Raw genomic sequence first — 23,622 nt, forward strand, 5'->3', positions numbered from 1 at the left:
CTCTCGCCCCGCCCAGCGTCCCTTGCTGGGCTCGGAGGCCCAGCAGCCGCAAAGTCCTCAGACACTGTGTGTGGCGGTCACCCTGCCTGGGGCCGGTTCGGCCGGGCACAAGGAGGATCTGGGCGGCCCGGTTGGCGGGAAGGAGGTTGCCTTCCCCGGGTCTCATACCCGGCCGCCCGAGGCAGGAGGAAGCAGCGGCGAAGTCTGCGGGCGGCATGGCTGGAGCTCCGGACGAGAGCGGGCCCGGTTCTGCTGCGGGGGAACAGCTGCAGCAGCAACACGTCGCGTGTCAGGTCTTCCCCGAGCGGCTGGCTCAGGGGAATCCCCAGCAAGGGTTCCTTTCCAGCTTCTTCACCAACAACCAGAAGTGCCAGCTTATGCTCCTGAAGACGCTGCAGACAAGTAGGAACTGTGACCCGGAGGCCGGGGGTCGGCGGGGTGGTGTCTGCGACCCAGAGGGCAGGGGTCTCTGGGTTCACCCCCAGGTGTGGCATGAGCAGGGTTCTGGCACCTCTGCGCAGAGTCCGGACAGATTCGGCCTCGTGGGGGCGGGGTGGTGGTGGTGGTGGGGTTTGGGCCTCAGTTTCCCTATCAGAGGTGGTGTTGGGGCCTTTCAGCCCTACTCTTGCTTGTGGATTGAGGGAGGAGTCGGATAGGAGTTTGCCCTTTTCAGTCACACTCACGGGTCTGATAGATCCTCTGATTTCTCATGTAAAGTATGCAGCGGTATGGGGACTTCAGCGTGTGGGCGAAGCAGAGTTTTAAAGAGACTCGTTAATTAAGGCATTACTGCCGGCAACGCAAAAACAGTTTTGCAAACTACCTTCGTTGGAAGGGGTTCTTAACCTTCATGCATGGATGGGCTTCCCAGCGTAGAAACCTCTGAAATGGACTACGAAATCGTGTGCATGCATCTGAGTGCATTTTTCTGGGGAGAGAGTTCTAACTTCATCATATTCTGGAAGAGGCCACGGACCCCCAAAGAGTCAAGAATCACTGCTGTGGGTTAAATAAGGACACAACTACCTACTGACCAATTTCTCTAGCCCCAGGGACATTACACTAGAGATTTCTTAACTCCTTTACATTGACATGGACTTCCTAAGTTTACTTCAGATACATTTAGAAAATCGAAGTCTTAAACCTACTTGTCCGAAAGCAAGGTTACTATTTCATAGCTGGCCAATCACAGCTCAAAAGCCAACCACCTAGAGATTTTCCAGCCTTCTTGAGTTTATCCGCATGTTAGGGGATCCAGGGAGGGGGGAGGGGAAAGGGGCTAATGGGAATGATGAGGTTGTATTCACTTGGAAATATGTATCCAATGCCTCCTAAGTTCTGGTGTGGGGAAATACAAAGATGAGTAAGGGTCTGGACGGTGCATTTTAGAGGTTGAAAGTGGAACGCAGTGGAAAGAGCCGGTCTGCAAAGTTGGATATAGGTTCAGATCTGGTCCCTCTCCTTATCAGGTGTGGAAGACTGACTTAACTCTCTGATCTCCTTTATCCTTATCTGCACACATAAAAAGGGAAGGGTAGGGATAAAAATACCTCTTTTAGGGTTGTTGTGAGGAATGGATTTTATGAAGGTAGATTGCGACCATATCAGGAGCTGAGTAATGGCTAACTGTGCTTACAGTGGAAGAGACAAACAGTGGAGGAGATGTAGAGAAGGAATGTGAGGAGGGTGGCGAGCTAAGCATGAACCCCAGTAGGAATTAGCAAGTCTCAATTAGCAAGAACCCCTGGAGGGATGCTGGGAGAAGTATCAGTGGTATTAAAGCATCGATTTACAGCTTTACAATCCTAAACCTGGGACCCGGCCTCAAGGCAGATCTTTGTTCTCTCTCTCGCTCTCTCTCTCTCTTTTAAATTTAAATCCAAGTTAGTTAACATATAGTGTAATGATGATTTCAGGAGTAGAATTTAGTGATTCATCACTTACATCTAACACCCAGCGCTCTTTTTTTTTTTTTTTTTTAAAGCAAATCCATTCTAAATACTGCAGGTCCTGTCTGAACCACTGTGCTCCCTGCAATAATAATAATAATAATAATAATAATAATAATAAACTATTATTATTTTACTAAGAGTACTATAGACTTTGGAACCCACTTCAACTTAGTAAAACTCTCTTAGTTGCTTGAATAATAAAACACTTAATATGGTTCTTGATGCCTGATATACACTAAAAACACTTATTACTAATAATTGATTTACTGTTCATACTCTTAAGAGGGGGCAGTTAAAGTAGTAACCTATATCTGTCTTTTTCATCTCCCTACTTTTCTTTTACTCACTTGTTTTTCCTTTCAGCACTTTAAAAAAAAAAACAAAACCTTGGTTTCGTTTTCTAATTTTTTGCCTATGTCGTATGGTATGCTGTGCATTTGTGTGCTGAGATAAGACCCCTATGTGGAAAGTTGATATTAGAGGCATTTGGGTTTGTTTTACTTTCCCGTAATTATTACAGGCTAATAGATGCTTAGAGGTGGAAGGTTCTGGGGCCCCTGGGTGGCTCAGTTGGTTGAGCATCTGACTGCAGCCCAGGTCATGATCTCGTGGTCCGTGAGTTCAAACCCCACGTTGGGCTCTGTGCTGACAGCTCAGAACCTGGAGCCTGCTTTGGATTCTGTGTCTCCCTCTCTCTCTCTGCCCCTCCCCCACTTACGCTGTGTCTCTCTCTGTCTCTCAAAAGAAGGAAAAATGTTAAAAAAAATAATTAAAAAAAAAAGCAGTGGAAGGTCCCACAGGAGTTACCTAGGCCTTCGCACACTCCACTGGAAAACCACTCTGCCATCACTGACTAGAGAGTTTATACACCTCTGCTGGAACAGGTTACCAGTTCTTCGAGGCTCCTTGTGGCTACCTGTATATTGTAGTCACAGCTTTAATTGTTGGGAAATCCTTTCTCATACTGTAACTTCTACTCTTTGGTCCTTGTTCTGCTCTCTGAACAAATATTATCTGCATCTATTCCCACACGGCAGCCCTTCAGATACTTGAGGCCATTGTGGTCCGAGTTAAGATTTTTATTCTCCTTTCCACCTCTACACCCACAACTCCTTTCTTGCTTCTTACTGAGCGTAGTCCTGTACTGTTCTAGTTGCCTTCCCCCGGGGAAGAGCTGAAGTTGGCAGGTCCTGTTTAGAGTGTGGTACTTAGAATGGGACACTGTTACCCTGCGGTCTGATCAGGAAAGATGCCGACGAGCCACTTACTCCCTTCCTCTCATCTGGATGCTGTGCCGCAGTTCATTTCTATGGAGAGGCCCCCAATTCCCTCATTCTTTTGGTATATGCTTTAGTACAGTGTTTTCGATCATGTAACTAAACATGGGCTTTACAAGCATGTTTGATATCATTTGAGATGTTCAGTAGTATCCATCTTGGTATTTGTGTCACAGTTTTATTTCATTAAGGACTTATTTATATGTTAATTTAAGCTTGTCTTTTCATATCCATCTTTACCAGTTTTAAGGTAGTATTACTTCATTAAGATTTGTGGCTTACTTTTCTTTCTTTTTTTTTTTTTTTTTAATGTTTTTTACTCATTTTTGAGAGACAGCAAGACAATGTGAGCAGGGGAGGGACAGAGAGAGGAAGACACGGAATCCGAAGCAGGCTCCGGGCTCCGAGCTGTCAGCACAGAGCCCGATGCGGGGCTCGAACCCACAAACCATGAGATCATGACCTGAGCCAAAGTCAGATGCTTAACCGACTGAGCCACCCAGGCGGCCCATGACTTACTCTTTCATAATATCCTATACTGCTTTTTGGAGAATTTAATTGGTGCTCTTTTTTCCTGATTAGCATACCTAATTGAATCAAATATCTTTCTAGATCCCTACGTCAAACTTCTACTTGATGCCATGAAGCACTCAGGTTGGTAAGTAAATCTATTTAAAGTGGTCGTCTGTATTCCGGCTGCTAAAAACAAACAAAAAACACCCCAATCTGCAACTTCTGACAGTTTTTCACTTCTGGCCACAAAGCCTTTTCCATATGGTAGGTGTTGGTGATTCTGCATTCTTTCCAGACAGGTCTGGCTCTCTTCAGACATCTTCCGCCCTAACTCTAAATCTCTGGCTCTACCGTTCACCTCCGGTATTTAGTAAAGACCACACTTAAAGTCTTGTAAGTAATTACCAAACCTGGCTTTCCCGCTCTACCAGCCTCAGCATCGTCCTTCATGGAGAAGAAATCCCGGCTTGTTATGTAGGAGCCTTCCGGGTGTTGTTGAACCTTGAGGAAGTTAGAGAAAGGGACGTCTGAGGTCCACTTCTTCACAGTCTGGCCCAGGGATAGCAACTCCAGCATACTTCCAAGGTGGCCTTAATCAGTTGACCGGATGCTTGATGGAACCTCGTCATGGGAGCTGAACTAGGATAGATTTTGCAGGGATGATTTCCTTATTTTACAGATGAGACAACTGAGTCTTGAAGGTGTTAGTTTTGAAAGGGCTTGATGACATGGGGCTCCCGACTCCTTGCCCAGGGCCCTTTCCCTCGCACCACTTGCACACTGCTTTTGCACATTGTTTCTTTAATCCATTCTTGCCTTTTAGTGCTGTTAACAAAGAAAGACACTTCTCTTGCGAAGACTGTGATGGAAATGTCAGTGGAGGTTTTGATGCTTCAACATCTCAGGTAGGTATTTTTGCCAAGTTGTTCTCTTTCCTGATGTTTGCTAAGCACCTTCCACATGCTGGGCGTTCTGTTTGGTAGACTTTGTGTACGATTCAAAAAACGAATCTTATGGTTCTTACTCTTAAGGAGCTTATGCTTTCCTAAGGGAGATGAGCCACGAACACAGAATGATAAAAATTTGAGGGAGGTTAAACTATTTTACGTGGGTGTAATTACCACAATGGGACTGTGATATGAATGAAAAATACCAACAGATTCAGCTAGAGCATATAAAGCTTCTTCAGGGACAAAGAAGACAAAGACTGTTGCCCACGGAAGGGGTATCGTGAGCAAAGGTGGTGTATTGGGAAAGGACAAAGTATATTTAGGGAATGGCATGTTGTCTAGTGTAGCAACTGTCTCCTTTGCACAGGTTGCTCCGTCTGGCAGGCTCCCTTCCCCACCCTCAAATTTAACTCCTAGTCATCCCTGAGATCCTCATTTAAACATTCCTTCTGCAGAGAAGCCTTTCCCGATCCTCCAGACCAAGTCAGGCATTCTCATTGTATGCATTCATGACATCTTGGATTTTTCTTCAGGACACCTGTCATTGCACGTATTTATACATTTTGGCAACTGTTTGATTAATTTCTAGGGCAAGACTGTGTGGGGAATATGGGGAAATAGGGTTGGAAAGAAAGGTAAGCTGTATGGTGGGAGGCTTTGAATGCTTAAAGAGTTTCACCTGTACCTGGTGAGAAGTGATATACCTTTGAACATTTTTGATTAGGGGAATAAGGTTTCTCATTTGGAAAATATGGCTAATGATTATATCTGTCTCATAGAACAGTTATTAGAATTAAGTGTGATACCTCATGTAAGGTGCATAGCATAGTAAGCACAGTAAGCATTCAATAAATATTATTAGTTTTAAGTAATTGGAGAGTTTTGACAGTATCTTGGAGTTGGTAGAAGAATTATATTACCCTCATGTGATGAGGGTAGATGAAGGTTTTATAAGTAACACCTCCCACCTTGAACATATCACCCTGTTTAACAATACTTACTTGTTTTCTCCTGGGGGATTTTATATATATTTTGGTTATTTATAGCTATTTCACAGTAATCATGAGGAAAAAAAAAAAAAAACAGCATAGGAGTGAGAGGTCTGGGTCTTGGAGTCTGGTAGAATTGAGTTCAAATCCAGTTCCCCTGCTTATTGGCTGTGGGCTTGGGCAAGCTGTTTGCCTTATGCTCAGTTTCCTCATTTGTAAACTGATAATAACAATCCCTAATAGCTCTCAAAGTGGGTCTTGGTAAATTCATCCCCCTCCCCGCCCCCGCCCCGCCTTGGGATTAAATAGAGTGGACATTTTGAACTTGTATCTTACTTCTCAGTAGTGTTGAGCATAGTTGGGCACTCCTTTTATTTTTTTTAAATTATAATTTGTATTGTGAAGTGTCTCATTCACACAGAAGAGCAAGAAACCTATACGTATGCTTTTGGTCACAGTAATAAAATGAGCACCCGTGTAACTGCCACCAGATTTGAGAAATAGCACATTGCCAGGATTTCAGAAGATTGTGTGCCCCTCTTGGATCACATTTCGTCTCCCTTTCTTACTCTGACTTTTGTGATAATCATTCCCTGCTGTTCTGAATAGTTTTACCATCTCTGTGTACAAACAGTGTGTTATTTAGTTGCCTGGCTTTTAAGTTTTATACAGGGAATATTTTGAGTTCTGTGTGATACTTTGTAGTTTTATGAAATCACACAGTAGAAATCACGCAGTAGTTAGTTTCCCGGAACAGTTCTTTTGTTGAGCGTCCTGAGATTCTTCCATGTTGTTGTACACACCTCTGGTTTGTGTAGTTTGGCTGTTGTATAGTGTTCCTCTGTATGTCTATACTGCAGTTTACCGTATTTATTGTTTCCAACTTTGTTATTAAGAACAATACTGCTGTGAATATTTTTCACATCCTCTCCTGGTGCACATGTGCAAAAGTCACTCCTGTGTCTATGCCTAGGAACAGAATTACTGGGTCATATAATATGCATACACTTGGCTTTAGCAGGTAATGTCAGACACTTTCTTCCCCTGGTTTCCAGTATATGACCCTATTTGCTAGCTCACCTCCCTCTACCAGCTGTTGTTACACGTGGAAGTCTCTTAATCCTCGGTGTTAGATCCCCTTCTTTTCTTCCTCTGTACTCTGCCAAGGGGATCTCATTTCTTTTCCTAGGTCAGAGCTCTCTTTTGAACTTTACATCTGTATATCCAGATGCCCACTTAGTACCTACACTTGGATGCCTTAAAGGCACCTGAGACCTCACAAATTTGTTCGAGTCCAAACTGATGATTTATACCATCCCCTATCCCCACCCAACCTGGTGTTGTAGTTTTACGTATCTCAGTGAATGGTACCACCATCTATCCTGTTACCCAAGCTAGAAATGTAGAGATCATCCTTGTACCTCTGATTCCCTTCCCATATTCTATCACTAACTTTTGTCCAATTTGCCTCCTAAATATTTTATTTTGGCGGGGGGGGGGGGGGTGTCTTACTGTCCCTGCTCAGGTACCATTATCTCTTGCCTACAATACCTCATTAGCCTTCAACCAGTCTCTCGGCACCCAGTTTGGTCATCTGCTTATTTTTACAACTGGAGTCAAAGGATAAAAACAAACAAAAGCACCTCCCTGTCTCACTACTCCCTTTCAGTGACTTCCCACTGTTCTCAGGATACAGTGATTTGGCTCTAGCGGACCTCACCAGCCTTATCTCATGCCTGTCGCCTGCAGCTCTGTGCTTCAGCAATACGGGCCTGCTTCCAGCCTCTCGTTCTGTTCCTTAAGTGCTCCTCTCCTTTGCACAGGTTGCTCCGTCTGGCAGGCTTCCTTCCCACCCTCAAATTTAACTCCTAGTCATCCCTGAGATCCTCATTTAAACATTCCTTCTGCAGAGAAGCCTTTCCCGATCCTCCAGACCAAGTCAGGCATTCTCATTGTATGCATTCATGACATCTTGGATTTTTCTTCAGGACACCTGTCATTGCACGTATTTAAACATTTTGGCAACTGTTTGATTAATTTCTAGGGCCATTAGTATATATTATAAATTTTAGTTATAAATTATAAGTAGTAGATCTCAATAAATATTAGTTGAAGGATGAATGTTGGATGAATGCATATATCATTCATGTTGGATGAATGGCACATATCTCAGTGTCTGGAACATAGTAACTACACAATAAATGGTAACTATTATTACTAGGATCCCTCATGTCTTTATTATTCTTATAGGGTCCTGCTCAGTGTGCTGTTGGCTTTTTGCACTTCTTTCTGAAGGTCTTTCTGAGGATTTTTCCTGGCAATTCTAGTAGACTGAGACAGTGGTGGTCATTCATTGTTGATTCATTGCTCATTCAGAAACTTGATAAGAAGCAGTTTACATATATTCTCATTTAATTCTCACAATTCTCTGAGGTAGGTACTCTCATGATCTCCTTTTTATAGTTGAGGAAACTGAGGCACAGAGACAGAGGTTAAGAAATGTGCCCAAGGTCACCGAGTTAGTAAGGAGTGGGGCTGGAGTTTGAACCTGTCTGCTGCATTCCAAAGCCCGCTCCTAAAATGGTGCTGTGGAGTCCACCAGCTCACCGAGGATGGCATTTAAGTGCTGCTGTAGTTGAGAGAGAAGAGGGAGAAGTAGGTCACTGGGAAGGCTTAATGGAACGGGTACATTAGAGCCAGACCGTGATCAGTAGGTAGGTGTAGGGTTGAGGGAGTAGGGTGGGTGAAGGCTCTGCCCAGCTGGTGAGAAGATGGGATTTACAAAAAGAGAGTGGATATTATAAATACGGAACCTCCCTTATTTTGTTGCCTCCTAGATTGTTTTATGCCAGAACAACATCGGTAATCAGGCCCATATGAACAGAGTGGTCACCCATGAGCTCATTCATGCGTTTGATCACTGTCGTGCTCACGTCCACTGGTTCACCGATGTCAGACATTTGGCCTGCTCGGAGGTGAGTCTTATCATAAAAGATCTTCTTCCCTCTGGAGCACTCTGAGTTTGGACATTGTATTGAAGCATAATTTACTTAAACATATTCCTTTTCTTACTGTCGTGGCTCCATGCCATTCTTAGGTTTCCGTTTTTAACGACTGAACACAATTTTGAGACACGAGACATTTTAAGCATCTTTTTAGAATTGTCTGAATTATAACCTTTAAATTCTTTTTTTTTTTTTTTTTCAACATTTATTTATTTTTGGGACAGAGAGAGACAGAGCATGAACGGGGGAGGGGCAGAGAGAGAGGGAGACACAGAATCGGAAACAGGCTCCAGGCTCTGAGCCATCAGCCCAGAGCCTGACGCGGGGCTCGAACTCACGGACCGCGAGATCGTGACCTGGCTGAAGTCGGACGCTTAACCGACTGCGCCACCCAGGCGCCCTATAACCTTTAAATTCTAATACTAGTGGTGACTTGATAATTCTAAACTATTTTTCCTTCTGTGGATTCTTACTTTGTTCACCACAGTCCATTGAGGTAGATGCTACCATCCCCATTTTATATATGTCGAAAGCGAGACATTTTTTAGATCCATGGGTTCGGAAGTGGCAGAGGAAGAATGACAACCCGAGTTCTTAACTGGTTTGTTGTGCTCCCTCCTCCAGGTAAAGCTCTTTGCTTGCCTGAGGGTAAAACATTTAGTCTCAAAAATACAACGTAAGAAGTTTTTTTTAGTATTAAGCACATTGGATTGTTCTCAGAAGCGCGATATATTTATGCTCTTAGACGTATGTATTTAATACTTGCATTTCATTAATTGAAGAGTGCAATGTGCTGAGAAGTTAAGAAAACGAATATACATTTCAAGCTGATGCTTTATAACTCAGATTATTTTCTCTTTCCCTTGAAATGAATAAGCAGCCCCATTGCATCTAATTACAACTCATATTATTTGGAGAGTACACTGAAACCTGAGTTTTTAAGTAAGTCTCTCTCTTGGGTGTTATGAGAATGAATGCCTGTGAGCCAGTTCAAGTGTGTTAGGTGCCTCGAACTCCTCAGAGGAACGAGGCCATGGTATTGTAGAAGTAACAAGAAGTGGGCCATTTCTGGCTGCAGTGCTTTGGCAAAAATGTGGCCAGGTTGGCTGTAGCATCTATGTAGGTAGTTAGAAGACTGTTTCATCTATTGAAGCTGCATTTTACCTTAAAAATGTAGTAAATTAGAAAATATGCCCTAACTTCAGGCTGTCATGCTCATAGCATGACAGGTGTAGAATGTTCTTGATTCTTTGAAAAATTAAGAACTTAAGTTTCAAGAACTTAATTTTTCGTAGGACAGTTGATGCCCTGGAGGAAGGCATGAATTTACACAGGCTTAAGGGAGGTTCCAAGAGAGTTGTGGTGTTTTGGGCTAGCCGTAGGAGGTTCATATTCTCGAAGAGTCTTAGATACTGATGTATTCAATTTTAAGCTCACATTGAAATTCGCTTTGTAGATCTTTGAAAGCATGCTTTCTTGAAGTCCTTTTGGTAATATATAGAAATATATCTTGTAGAAAGCGTGGACTTTAACTCTGACGTCCAACTTTCTGACTTTTGGTTCCAAAAGAAATTAGTTCTTTCAATAAGGTTATTGTATAAAGTTTTGAAAATTCCCTTTGCTAAATGATTGACCTCCCCCCGCCCCCCGCCAGCCCATTTATTCTGCATTGTCTAGCATAGCTCATAGATATCTGCTCTTTAAAAGTCTATTCTCAGAAAAACATGCTAATGTTAGATTCTCTTACAATTTTTATAGAGCATGAGCACTTATTTTCCTTTTGTTCACCTGTCTTTGTGATAGGTTCGAGCTGCTAACCTTAGTGGAGACTGCTCACTTGTGAATGAAATATTCAGGTTGCATTTTGGATTAAAACAACACCATCAGGTAAAACTAACATATGAAATCGCTTACCCTCCAGAGTGCTATGAATGGAAATGATGAATAAAGAAATGAGAAGTACATTTAGCATTTGAAATTTGAAAGGACTACTTATATGGAAAGAATACAAAATACATACTGTGTAAGGCAAACAGATGGAATTTAGTTCTACTTTTTATTTTATTATTATTTTTTTGTTTAAAAAATTTTTTAAGTGTTTATTTTTGAGAGAGAGAGACAGAGAGACAGAGAGAGACAGAGTGCAAGAGGGGGAGGGGCAGAGAGGGAGGGAGGACACAGAATCTGAAGTGAACTCCAGGCTCTGAGCCATCAGCACAGAACCTGATGCAGGGCTCAAACCCATGAATTGGGAGATCATGACCGGAGCCGAAGCTGGATGCTTAACCGACTGACCCATCCAGGCACCCCTAGTTCTACTTTTTAATTATGGGTGAGCTGTGTGACTAAGTGAGAGGTTTTAGTAGTGAAAAGAACTACAATCTTGTTCTTGGGGTACTTTTAGAAGGGGGGGAGATAAAGAATGGACATGAAATCACAGCCTGTCTTACTTCTATCCAAGCAGTACTGGACTTAAATTTTGAAATGACCACAGTATTCTTGAGTCAAAAAGTAATACCTTTTGACAGAGACTGCCCTGCCGCACAGATTACGGCTGGTAGCGCCCCTTTCCAGGCCCGACAATGTGATAGCAGAGCTTTGAACTGGCACAGACTTGATTATGATAAGTCTCTCTTTTTCCCTTGGGTAGCAGCAGCAGAAAATGAATAGAACTAGCAACAGGATGGAAAATATATGGAGGTAGCAGGACCCTGCTACCCTCCCTGAGAGAGAGAGAGAGAGAGCACGTGTGTATGTGTGCAGGAGTGAGCAGGGGAGGGGCAGATCGAGAGGGAGAAGAGAATCCCAAGTAGGTTCTGTGCTGTCAGTGAAGAGTCCAACGTGGGGCTCGATCTTACTGTGACATCATGACCTGAGCCGAAATCAAGAGTCAGACACTTAACCGACTGCGCCACCCAGGCGCCCCTGAAATCGTAGTTTTGTTTTTTTTTTTTTTTTTCAACATTTATTTATTTTTGGGACAGAGAGAGACAGAGCATGAATGGGGGAGAGGCAGAGAGAGAGGGAGACACAGAATCGGAAACAGGCTCCAGGCTCTGAGCCATCAGCCCAGAGCCTGACGCGGGGCTCGAACTCACGGACCGCGAGATCGCGACCTGGCTGAAGTCGGACGTTTAACCGACTGCGCCACCCAGGCGCCCCTGAAATCGTAGTTTTAATAGAAATATATTATATTTTGAGAAGAATTAAACCTGACCTGTGGTCTATACACGTGTCTTCCAAAACTGTAGCTCCAGGAGATAAGTTTTTACCGTCCTTTTTCTTCCTGGAAGGGAGAAATTTCCTTTTTCTGGCAATTGTTGTCATAGCTCCAGGTGGTTCTTCCTCTCTTTCTTCTTCCTTTCTGCCTGGAGTGTATTTTTAAGATCGTTGGTTAGTGTAATTTAGGTCAAAAGCACTGATTTATATTTTCATACTAGTGAGCATCTCTGGCTCAGGCAAGCTAACCAGGGTGAAATAAAATAGGGAACACACATAGAAAATGAATGATTGACAGGATGCACAGCCATAAGAACCAGTATTTGGTTATTTTTCATGAAAAGGTTAAATGCTATTCTTTTGAGCTTTAGTTTGGGCCTAGTGGAGAAATAAATTGATTTAAAAGTCTCCAAGAATTGGAATGGCAGGACCTAACATATTTAGGATGTTGAGAAATTCTAGCCTATTACTGTGTAACATTAGATAAATTATTTTCTTAGGTACCCATTGCAAAGAATGCTCAGGAAAAAAAAAAAGTTGTTTGATTCCCCCCCCCCCCCTGAAAAATTAAGACGCCTTTAAATTTTGTGTGTGCATGTGTGGTTTCCTCTTGCCTCCATGGGAGAGCGCCCCTCTCGAAGGAAGAGTTATCTAGTATGGGCCATCTGAAAAGTAGAGGAGAGAGACATAGAAGTAAAGTATGTTTTAAATCTATTTAAATTTTATTAAAAATCCAACCAGAACCTTATTTATAGAGTTTTGTTTTGATATTTGCAAATTGGGACTGTTTGTTGGACTGCCTGAAACTTCAGAGAATGACGTCTGGTTATATTACTGGAAATGAAAAAAATGGAGGAGGTCTTACTTATACCTAAATAATTTTAGACTGAGTTTAACATATTCCATAATTTAAGAATTATGTTTCTACTTTCTTTTTTTATATTTTATTTTATTTTATTATTTTAGAGAGAGAGTGAGAGTACAAGCAAGGGTGAGGGGCAGAGGGAGAGAGAGAGAGAATCTTAATCAGGCTCCACTCTTAGCACGGAGCCCAATGCAGGACTCGATCCCACAGCCCTGGGATCATGACCTGAGCTGAAATCAAGAGTTGGACATTCAACAGACTGAGCCACCCAAGCACTCCAATGTTTCTTCTTTAGAATGACATAAATTTGTAAAATAATATGAAAGGGAATTAATTCTGATGTGGTTAGACATTATATAAAATATTATTTTATGATTAAATTTTCATATAAAATTAAAGCCACATACTTTTCTTTCTCCTTAGACTTGTGTGCGAGACAGAGCCATTCTTTCTATCCTGGCTGTTAGGAATATCAGCAAAGAAGTAGCTCAAAAGGCCGTTGATGAAGTTTTCGAGTCTTGTTTCAATGACCATGAACCTTTTGGAAGGATCCCACATAACAAGACTTATGCAAGATATGCTCATAGAGACTTTCAAAACCGTGATCGGTATTACTCAAATATATGAAGACAATGACATTTTATGTTATGGAGCTTCTGTGATCATGAAGAAAATATTGTTCTCAAGTGGACAAATACATGAAATGTAAATGATCAATGAAATACATTTAAAACACAGAAGATGCTGATTCTAGCGTATGTTCAGAAAAAGTGGCTGTGGTAAAAGTGAAACTGCCTTAAACTCCAAGGCAAAAATTGTAACTTTACAGTTAGCCATTTGGTAAATAAGGCAAATGAATTACATTCTTGTATTTTCTATGTTGTACTTGTGTTTTTTTATTATTTGCATTAAAAAAAATTGTGATTTGTTTTTATTACATGTGGTTATTTTAAAATTTGATTATGGGGGCACCTGGGTAGCTCAGTTGGTTAAGCAACTGACTTTGGCTCAGGTCATGATCTCATGGTTCATGAGTTTGAGCCCCGCATCAGACTCTCTGCTGTCAGTGCAGAGCCTATATTTGGATCCTCTGTCCTCCTCTCTCTGCCCCTCCACTGCTCATGCTGTCTCTCTCTCAAAAATAAATAAACATTAAACAAATAAAATTTGATTATGAAACCTGTGAAGTGTGCTCTTGTATGAAGTTGATAGGTGACTACTGTTGGCATTTACATTAAATGTAAAGAAAAATATACTGATTTCATTACAGGACATTTACCGAGATATTAGCATGATCAAAGTATGTAAGGAATGAAAGTTGGGAATGATTTCATTCAATGATCAATGCTTCCCTTCTCCCTGTTCTTTCAACATGTATGTTGGGACCCTATGTCTTAATTTTCTGGGGACAGCCCTGATTAGACTCTTATTTTGTAAAGGCAATGCATTAAATTTATAATTTAATTGTATTTAATTTTTATGTATTTATAAGATTTTTCATATAATCATTCTCAAATGTTTTGTCAAGTCCTATGTTTGAGTTTTATTATTTTTGTTTTTTTAATTAAAAAAAATTTAAAGTTTATTTTGAGAGGGAGAAATCATGAGCAGGGGTGGGACAGAGAGAGTGGGGAGAGGGAATCCCAAGCAGTCTCTGCTCTGTGTCAGCACGGAGCCTGATGTGGGGCTCAAACCCACAAACTGAGATAATGACCTGAGCCGAAATCAAGACGCTTAAATGACTGAACCACCCAGGCGCCCCTTTATGTCTGAGTTTTAGATTCAGAAAACTGGTCATCTTATCTATCGGAGCTGCATCTTCCACTTGTCCCTGGCAAACCTCTCTTGGCCTGTTCCAGGCTGAAAGAGTGATGCCTGTGTGTAGATGTGGCTAATCAAGGATTTAAAGACAATGAAGTTAGCATTACTTCTTTAGAGTTAAATTTAATTAAAGTTATAAAGTGATACTCAAGCTTAAGAACTTATTAAACATTAGAACAAGGTTTGAGGATTCTGGGAAGATAACAGAGTAGGAAACAACAGAAATCTGTCTTCCCACCTAGACAAAGTTGCACTGGCAGAATCTTATATAAATATTTTGGATCTCAAATCCAAAGGCTCCTAACTTTCAAGAAAAGGCTTTGGTGGTAAATTGCAGTTAATTTCGATAAATTTCAGCTCTTAGCCTAGTAGTAGCTACCCATTTCCCACCATTCTATATATGCTCCCATCAGACAGCTATGTATGTGTTCCTGGAGTAGCTTGTACACAGATTGTGGAGTTAGGGTGGGCAAAAAGCACCCTGTCTTCTGTATATTTGGGACCTGCTCTGATCGCTGCTTCTGAACACAGAGGTTCAGACAAAGAGGTGGTGGCATTGTTGCATCCCCCCCCCCATTTTTGCCAATGCCAACTGCTTCCCATTTGGCTGAAGTGACTTCTAGCGTCATTAAAGGGGCTGGTGCCTTTCTTTTTTGCCCCTCACTTTCCCCGTTTGGGAACCAGACACTGAAACTAAGACCATTCAAAAATAATGTCATATACAGGGGGAATTAGAAAGTCACCAGGCATGCCCAGGAAATGGTGCTGGCTCAGAAAAACCCAAGAAGACCCAAGTTTACACCTCAGGCTGATCCTTGGCACAGAGACAGCCTACAATTAAGAGCAAAACCAAAAACTGGAACTCAAAACAATAGCTAACTCTGGGGAAGCAGGAGAATGTGATTTTCAGAGTTACCACATTATTAGAGGCAAATGTCCAGTTTTTAAACCCTCCAAATCACAAGGCATACAAGTGATACATAAGGTATACATAGGAAAGTGTGGCCCATTCAAAGGGAAAAATAAATGAATAAAGTTTCTACTTTCCCTGAAAAACACCTGATGGTGGATTTACTAGACAAAGATTTGATTTAAAAAAAAAATTTTTTTTTAACGTTTATTTTTGAGACAGAGACAGAGCATGAACAGGGGAGGGTCAGAGAGAGGGAGACACAGAATCTGAAACAGGCTCCAGGCTCTGAGCTGTCAGCACAGAGCCCGACGCGGGGCTCAAACTCACGGACCATGAGATCATGACCTGAGCCGAAGTTGTTCGCTCAACCGACTGAGCCACCCAGGCGCCCCTTACTAGACAAAGATTTTATTTATTTTTATTTTTTATTTTTATTTTTTTCAATATATGAAGTTTATTGTCAAATTGGTTTCCATACAACACCCAGTGCTCATCCCAAAAGGTGCCCTCCTCAATACCCATCACCCACCCTCCCCTCCCTCCTACCCCCCATCAACCCTCAGTTTGTTCTCAGTTTAAGAGTCTCTTATGCTTTGGCTGTCTTCCAATCTAACCTCTTTTTTTTTTTTTCCTTCCCCTCCCCCATGGGTTTCTGTTAAGTTTCTCAGGATCCACATAAGAGTGAAACCATATGGTATCTGTCTTTCTCTGTATGGCTTATTTCACTTAGCATCACACTCTCCAGTTCCATCCATATTGCTACAAAGGGCCATATTTCATTCTTTTTCATTGCCACGTAGTACTCCATTGTGTATATAAACCACAATTTCTTTATCCATTCATCAGTTGATGGACATTTAGGTTCTTTCCATAATTTGGCTATTAGACAAAGATTTTAAAACAACTGTCTTAAAGATGCTCAGAGACCTAAAGACAAATGTGCAGAAAATCAAGAAATGATATATGAACAAAATGGAAATATCAATAAAGAGAGAGAAAACTTAAAGGAAACCAAAGAGACCTGGAAAGTACGATAACAAATGACAAAAATCCACTCGAGGGGTTCAGAGGCAGATTTGAACAGGCACAAAAAAGAATTAGGAAACTTGAAGAAAATGAAAATTATTGAGTCCAAGGAACAGAAAGAAAAAAGATTGCAGAAAATGGAACAGAGCCTAAGGGACCTGAGGGATGCCATCAAGTTGGCCAACATATGCATTGTGGGAGTCCCAAAAGGAGAAGAGAGAGAAGGGAGCAGAGAGAATATTTGAAGAAATAATGGTTTGTAACTCCACATTTTCTTTTTTATGTAATTTTAGAGACCAATACATTAAAAAATTAGTAGTTTATGTTTTGGGGCATACAATGTATAAATATGTAATTCTGGGGGCACCTGGCTGGTTCAGTTGGTTAGATGTCCAACACTGGCTTGGGTCATGATCTTGTGGTTTGTGGGTTTGACCTCCATGTTGGGCTTTGTGCTGACAGCTAGGAGCCTGGAACCTGCTTTGGATTCTGTGTCTCCCTCTCTCTCTTGACCCCTTCCCCATTTATGCTCTGTCTGTCTCTCTCAAAAAAAAAAAAAAAAAAAAAAACACCACACATTAAAAAATATGTAATTCTGGGGGCGCCTGGGTGGCTCAGTCGGTTAAGCGTCCGACTTCAGCTCAGGTCACGATCTCGCAGTCCGTGAGTTCGAGCCCCGCGTCAGGCTCTGGGCTGATGGCTCAGAGCCTGGAGCCTACTTCAGATTCTGTGTCTCCGTCTCTCTCAGCCCCTCCCCCGTTCATGCTCTGTCTCTCTCTGTCTCAAAAATAAACGTTAAAAAAAAAAAAATAAAAAAAAATGTAATTCTGTGACAGCAATAAATGAAAGGGATAAAGACAGTTTTTTTTTTTTTTAATTTTAAAGTTTATTTATTTTGAGAGAGAGAGTATGACAGAGCACATGAGTTGGGGAGGGACAGAGAAAGAGAGAATCCCAAGCAGGCTTCACACTGTTAGTGAAGAGTCTGATGTGGGGCTTGATCCTATGAACAATGAGATCATGACCTGAGCCAAAAATCAAGATTTGGACGCTTAACTGACTGAGCCATCCAGGTGCTTCAGACAAAATAGTCTTTAAATCAAAAAAGTGTACAAGAGACATAGAAGGATATTGTATATTAATACAAGCTTCAATAAAGCAAGAAGATATAACATTTACACACCTAATAACAGCCCATCAAAATATGTGAAGTGAAAGGGACAGAATTGAATGGAGAAATAGACAGTTCTACAATAATAACTAGGAAAGTTGATTACCCCACTTTCAATAATGGATAGAACAATCAGACCAAAGATAAACAAGTAAATAGATCTCTTGAACAACAAAATAAACCAGCTGGATCTAACAGATATATACAGAACACCCTAACCAACAACAGCATACACATTCTTCTCAAGTGCTCATGGGACATTTTCCAAGATAGACTATATGTTAAGCCACAGACTAATATATCAATATATTTAAAAAGATATCATACAAAGTATCTTCTTTGACCACAAAGGGATGAAAGTTAGTAATCAATAACGAGGACAATTGAAAATTTACAAGTTTGTGGAAATTAAAGAACACACACAATTGATCAAAGAAATCCCAGGGAAATTAGAAAATACCTAAGACGAAAACAAAATCACAAGGTACCAAAAATTATAGGATATGGCAAAAGCAGTGCTAAAGGGAAAATTTATAGCTATAAATGCTTATGTTAAAAAACAAGAAACCGGGGTGCCTGGGTGGCTTAGTTGGTTAAGCATCCAACTTCAGCTCAGGTCATGATCTTGCAGTTCATGAGTTCAAGCCCCGCGCCAGGCTCTGTGCTGACAGCTCAAAATCTGGATCCTGCTTTGGATTCTGTATCTCCCTCTCTCTCTGTTCTTCACCCACTTACACTCTGTCTTGCTGTCTCTCTCTCTCTCAAAAATGAATAAAGAATAAGAAAAATTAAAAAAAACAAGAAAAATCTCGAATCAGCAACCTAACTTCACAACTTAAGGGACTAGAAAAAGAACAAACTAGTCCCAAAGCTAGCAGATGGAAGGAAATAATAAACATAAGAGCAGAGACCAGTGAAGTGGAGAATAGAAAACCAGTAGAGAAAATTAATAAAACCAAAAAAGATCAACAAAAGTGACAAACCTAGATGGACTAAGAAAAAAAGGGAGACTTCAAGTCATGAAAATCAGAAAATGGGAACATTGCTACCAAACTACAGAAATAAAAAAAATATAAGAGAGTACTGTGGACAAATGTACACACACAAATTGGATCACCTAGATGAAATGGACAAATTCCTAGAAATACAACACTAACCCATGGAGAATAGAACATCTGATTAGACCTAAAACTAGTAAGGATTGAATTGAAAATTCGATTCAATTCAAGGTATTTTCTAATTTCTATTATTCAAGGTATTTTCTAATTTCCCTGGGATTGAATCAAAAATCTTCAAAGAAAAGCTCTGGACATGATGAATTCTACCAAATGAATTCTACCAAACACCATTGAATTGTTCTACCAAACACCAATGAATTCTACTGATATGCCCCGATTCGAGAGACCCCCTGAAAACAAACCACCAGAGTCCAGAGTCAAAGCCAAGCGCAGGGGTCATTTATTGCAGGTTCGAACCCAGTCCTTCGCGCACTCGTTGCCGATGACGCTAAGAGGCCCCGAGCAAGGATCTTGCAGCTTCTTTTATAGACAGGCATAAACAAGTTAGGGATTTTTTTTTGAGGTTACAGAGCTGTTATTGGTTGACATTTAAATTTGAACGCTCAGCAGAACTAAATTACTTTCCGTCTTTATTTCAAACCACTCAGCAGAACTTGATCGGTTCCCGCCTTTAGGTCAGACTACAACGGGGCACGCCCTGGCTGGTTTCGGGAATGGCTGGGGGGGGGGGGTGGGAGGGGTGGGGGGGGTGGGTCTTTTCTTTGCAGTTGTGAGTACGCCTGGTAATTTTTCTCTTAGTCTCTCATTCCCCCCTCTCTTTGGTGCCTTAAGAGCCAATCTTGGATCTTATATGTCTGACTCAAATGTTTCGGTAATGACGGGTTGGTATTGGGTCCTAAGGACCATCAGTTGGATCGTGTTAACTCGGTCTCTGATAAAGGCAACTAGTTTATTAATAATATAAGGCTCGAGGGTGAGGAGGAGAAGGAGGAGTATAAGGGGTCTAGCTAGAGCAGAAAGCAGGGTGGCTAGCCATGGGGACTGATTGAACCAAGACTCAAACCAGCCTTGTTGTTCTCGTTCACGCTTCCGTTTGGTCAGGCCTTCTCTAACTTTAGCCATGGACTCTCGGACTACTCCGGTGTGGTCAGCATAAAAACAACATTCTTCTCTTAAGGCTGCACATAAACCTCCCTGTTGGAGGAAGACTAGATCTAGCCCCCTTCGGTTCTGTAGGACCACTTCAGAAAGGGAGGTCAGAGATTTTTCGAGGTGCGAGATTGAGTCCTCAAGTCTGGCTATATCCTTATCAATGGCTGCCCTTAGGCTATTGAACCCTCGGTGCAGGATGGCTAGTGATGAGATCCCTGTTCCTGCCCCTATGGCACCGAGGCCAAATAAGGTGGCCAAGGTTATGGTCGTAAAGGGTTCCCGTTTTGTTCTTATTGACTCTCTTGCTTCCGTCCCTTCTGTCCACAGATCATATACAACATTTTCTCGGTGGTAAATAACCCCTGGAAATATTAATATCATGACACAATATTCGGGTGACAAATTAAAAACATCCCTGCTAACACATGGGGTGAGCCCTGTCTTAGGACAAATCCACCAACTGTCAGGACCTGGAATTATCCATTTAGATTCACCCATAGAGTAATTAGTCGGGGCACAGAGCTGGATATGGCTAGAGGGGAACTTTCCTGTACAAGTCCCATTGCCAGTGACCGCTTGCAGTGTGAGACCGGGGCCCTTTTGATTCCACTTGCAAGCTGCTGGCGACTCTTCTCCTGACTGTGAAAAAGGGGCAGCTAGACCTATGGCTTCGTAGAAGGGGTGTTTTATATTATAACATAGCCAGCAGGCCCTTGTTGCCTCAGGGTCCGATCGGTTTAAGGCCTCATACGCTGCTGTTAGCAATTGCCATAGGGAGTCTATATCTTCTGGGTTCTGATTTCTTTGGACAGCTTGTGCTTTTACTCCTGGGATAAGGACGGGGGTCCTGCTGGAGGGAGTAGTGGGGATCTGCCTGGGGATAGGCTCGTCTCTTTTTTTTCTTTTTTTTCCTAGTACCTGATTTGGCCCCACCAGTTGTACAAGAGGGGAGACTTAATTTTATTTGAATGGCAGTCCCAAAGAGGGGATATTGATATAAGTAGAGTCCCCAAGTGAGTCCTAAGACCCACCGCCTGTCCTTTTTCCCCTCCTCTGTAAATCTTACATGAATAAGGTTACAGTTTTCATCATACCTGGTGCGGGTACATGGTTGGACATAGGACATTTCAATAAATTGGGGTTTTACTTCCCACTTCCATTCCCCATCATTGGAGGTGACACAACTCCAGTCTGTGCAATAGAGGTTTTTAAACCCTCCACATGTGTGCTTCATCGCCCCCGTCCTAAATCCCGGACATGCATAAAATCCATTTCTACTTATTGATACCCTCCTTTGCAGTTGCCTCCATTTACCTCCTTCCATTTCTTTTAATGGGCTAATTTTTTCTAAATTAAAATATAAATCTGGCCACCAGGTATTTAATGGGGCAGTTCCTAGGGTTCTGTTGTAGACTTCATGAGTCTCTAAATTAGTAATTTCCCATGTCAAATTATAGGGGTTGTGGGGGTTTGGATTTACAGACAGAATAGGTAGGGTCTTTTCTTTGCAGTTGTGAGTACGCCTGGTAATTTTTCTCTTAGTCTCTCACTACCAAACATTTAAAGAAGAACTACTACCAATCCTTCTCAGACTTTTCCAAAAAACTTAAGAGGAGGGTATGCTCCCCAACTTACTCTGAGGCCAGAATTACCCTGCTACCAAAGTCAGACAAAAGCACAACAAGAAAAGAGAAATACAGCCCCAAATCCCTTATGAATATTGATGAAAAGAAAACTGAATATTGAATTCAGCAAACTGAATTCAGCAGCATATTAAAAGGAATACATACCATGACCAAGTGAGATTTATTTCTGGAGTGCCAGGATAGTTCAACATGTGAAAATTCATCGATGTAATAAAGGGAAAAAATCCAAGTGGTCATCTCAATTGATGAAGAAAGAGCATTTGACAAAATTCAACACTCTTTCAGGATAAAAACATTCAACAAAGTAGGAGTAGAAAATAAAAACTTCAACATAATAAAAAGCCTTATATGGAAAGCCCACAGTGAACATCATACTCAGACAAAACACTTTTCGCTTATGGTCAGGGACAAGGCAAGGATGCTTGCTTTTCTCACTTCTATTCAACATATTGTTGGAAATCTTCACCAGAGCAATAGGCAAGAAAAAGAAATAAAAGGCATCCAAACTGAAAAGGGAGAAGTAAAATTATTTTTTATCTTTGTTTGCAGATGATATGATCTTGAATATTCAAAACCCTCAAGATTGCGCACACACACACACACACACACACACACACACAATTAGAGGTTATAAATTCCTCAAAGTAGCAGGATATAAAGTTAACACACAAAAATCAGGTGCATTTCTATACACTGAGAGTGAGCTATCTGAAAAGGAAATTAAAGATATAATTCCATTTACAATAGTATAAAAAAGAATAAAATACTCAGGAACTGACTTCATCAGGTAAAAGACTTGTACAATGAACACAACAGATCATAAAGACACTAAAGAAGACATAACTAAATGGAAATGCATCCCATGTTCATGGATTGGAAAAACTTAATACTGTTAAGATATCAATACCACCCAAAGTGATCTACAGCTTCAGAGTAATGTCTAAAAACATTCCAATGACTTTTTTTTTTTACAAGAAGTAGAAAAACTCATCTTAAAATTCATATGGAATCTGAAGAGAACCTGAATAGCCAAAACAATCTTGTTAAAAACAAACAAAACTGAGGTCTTATAGATCAATGGGATAGGATAGGGATAGGGACCCCAGAAATAAACCCTTGCCTATATGCTCAAATGATTTTTGATAAGAGTGCCAAACCATTTAATGGGGGAAAAGATGACCTTTTGGTCTTGAGAAAACTAGATATCTACATGCAAACTAATGACTGGAACTTTACCTACCACTGTATACAAAAATTAACTCAAATTGGATCAAACTGGGCTAAAGACATAGGAAGTAAAAATGATAAAATGTTTCTGGTTGCTAAATTAGACTTCATTCAAAATTAAAGACTTCTGCCCATTGAAAAATATTAAGAAAATGAATAGGCAAATACCAGACTGGAAAAAAACATTCACTTATCTGACAAGGGACTCTTGTGTGAAAATATAAAGACTTTCTCTAACTCAGTGATAAAAAGACAAACAACCAGGTAAAAAGGTAGACAAAACACTTGAACATTTTCCAAAAGAAGATACATAATTGGCCAAAAAATTAGCAAAAAATGTCTAATAGCATTAGTCATCAAAAAAAAAAAAAAAAAAAAGGAAATTGAAACCACAATGAGAAACCATGACACACCCCCTAGAAAAGCAAAACTTTAATTGGCTACTGACAGTATTTGTTAGGATATGAAGCAAACAGAACTCTCATATACTACTGATAGGAATGTAAAATAGCACTGTCACTTTGGAAAGAGGTTTGGCAGTTTCATATAAAGCTAAACATTTACCTATCTTTTGACTCTCCTATTCTATGCTAAGTATTTTACTTAAGGGAAATGAAAACAAATCCACCAAAAGACTTGCACAAGAATGTTAGCAACCTTATTTATAATACTTAAAAACTAGAAACAACCAACCGTCCCTCAATAAGGGAATGAATAAGTAAATTATTGATACATGTAAATATATTGATACATGTAATAAGGTGAATGGTGCTCATAGACATTTTGCTAATTAAAAGAAGCATAAGATACAGAATAGTATATATATGGTGATTTTATATGAAATTATTGAACAGGCAAAAACTAATATGTTTTTGAA

At 40.9% G+C, this 23,622-nt stretch overlaps 1 protein-coding gene across 5 annotated transcripts; it reads left to right on the forward strand.

Annotated features, from left to right (window-relative positions):
• ATP23 (ATP23 metallopeptidase and ATP synthase assembly factor homolog) lies at positions 1-13,704 on the forward strand. 5 transcript variants are annotated; one of them, XM_006933863.4, is made up of 6 exons: positions 1-402; positions 3,842-3,887; positions 4,566-4,647; positions 8,519-8,656; positions 10,490-10,573; positions 13,194-13,704. In XM_006933863.4, the coding sequence occupies exons 1-6, from the start codon at positions 216-218 to the stop codon at positions 13,395-13,397; spliced, it is 741 nt and encodes a 246-aa protein (XP_006933925.2). In that variant the 5' UTR covers positions 1-215; the 3' UTR covers positions 13,398-13,704. The 5 variants fall into 5 exon arrangements, with proteins under 5 accessions (XP_006933925.2, XP_044917938.1, XP_019690716.1 ...); XM_045062003.1 differs by having other exon boundaries at positions 311-402; positions 4,038-4,647; XM_019835157.2 differs by lacking the exon at positions 1-402 and adding an exon at positions 7,932-8,114 and having other exon boundaries at positions 3,611-4,135.
• The last annotated feature ends 9,918 nt before the right edge of the window (positions 13,705-23,622 follow it).

Source organism: Felis catus, chromosome B4 (assembly GCF_018350175.1).
Source record: "Felis catus isolate Fca126 chromosome B4, F.catus_Fca126_mat1.0, whole genome shotgun sequence".
NCBI lineage: Eukaryota > Metazoa > Chordata > Mammalia > Carnivora > Felidae > Felis > Felis catus.

Bases quoted from the DNA above. Each gene is read 5' to 3' on its own strand.
- ATP23 (XM_006933863.4), top strand. From the start codon at position 216: ATGGCTGGAGCTCCGGACGAGAGCGGGCCCGGTTCTGCTGCGGGGGAA. The intron at 3,888-4,565 runs GTAAGTAAATCT...CTTGCCTTTTAG, and splicing joins GCCATGAAGCACTCAGGTTG to TGCTGTTAACAAAGAAAGAC. The intron at 8,657-10,489 runs GTGAGTCTTATC...TCTTTGTGATAG, and splicing joins GACATTTGGCCTGCTCGGAG to GTTCGAGCTGCTAACCTTAG.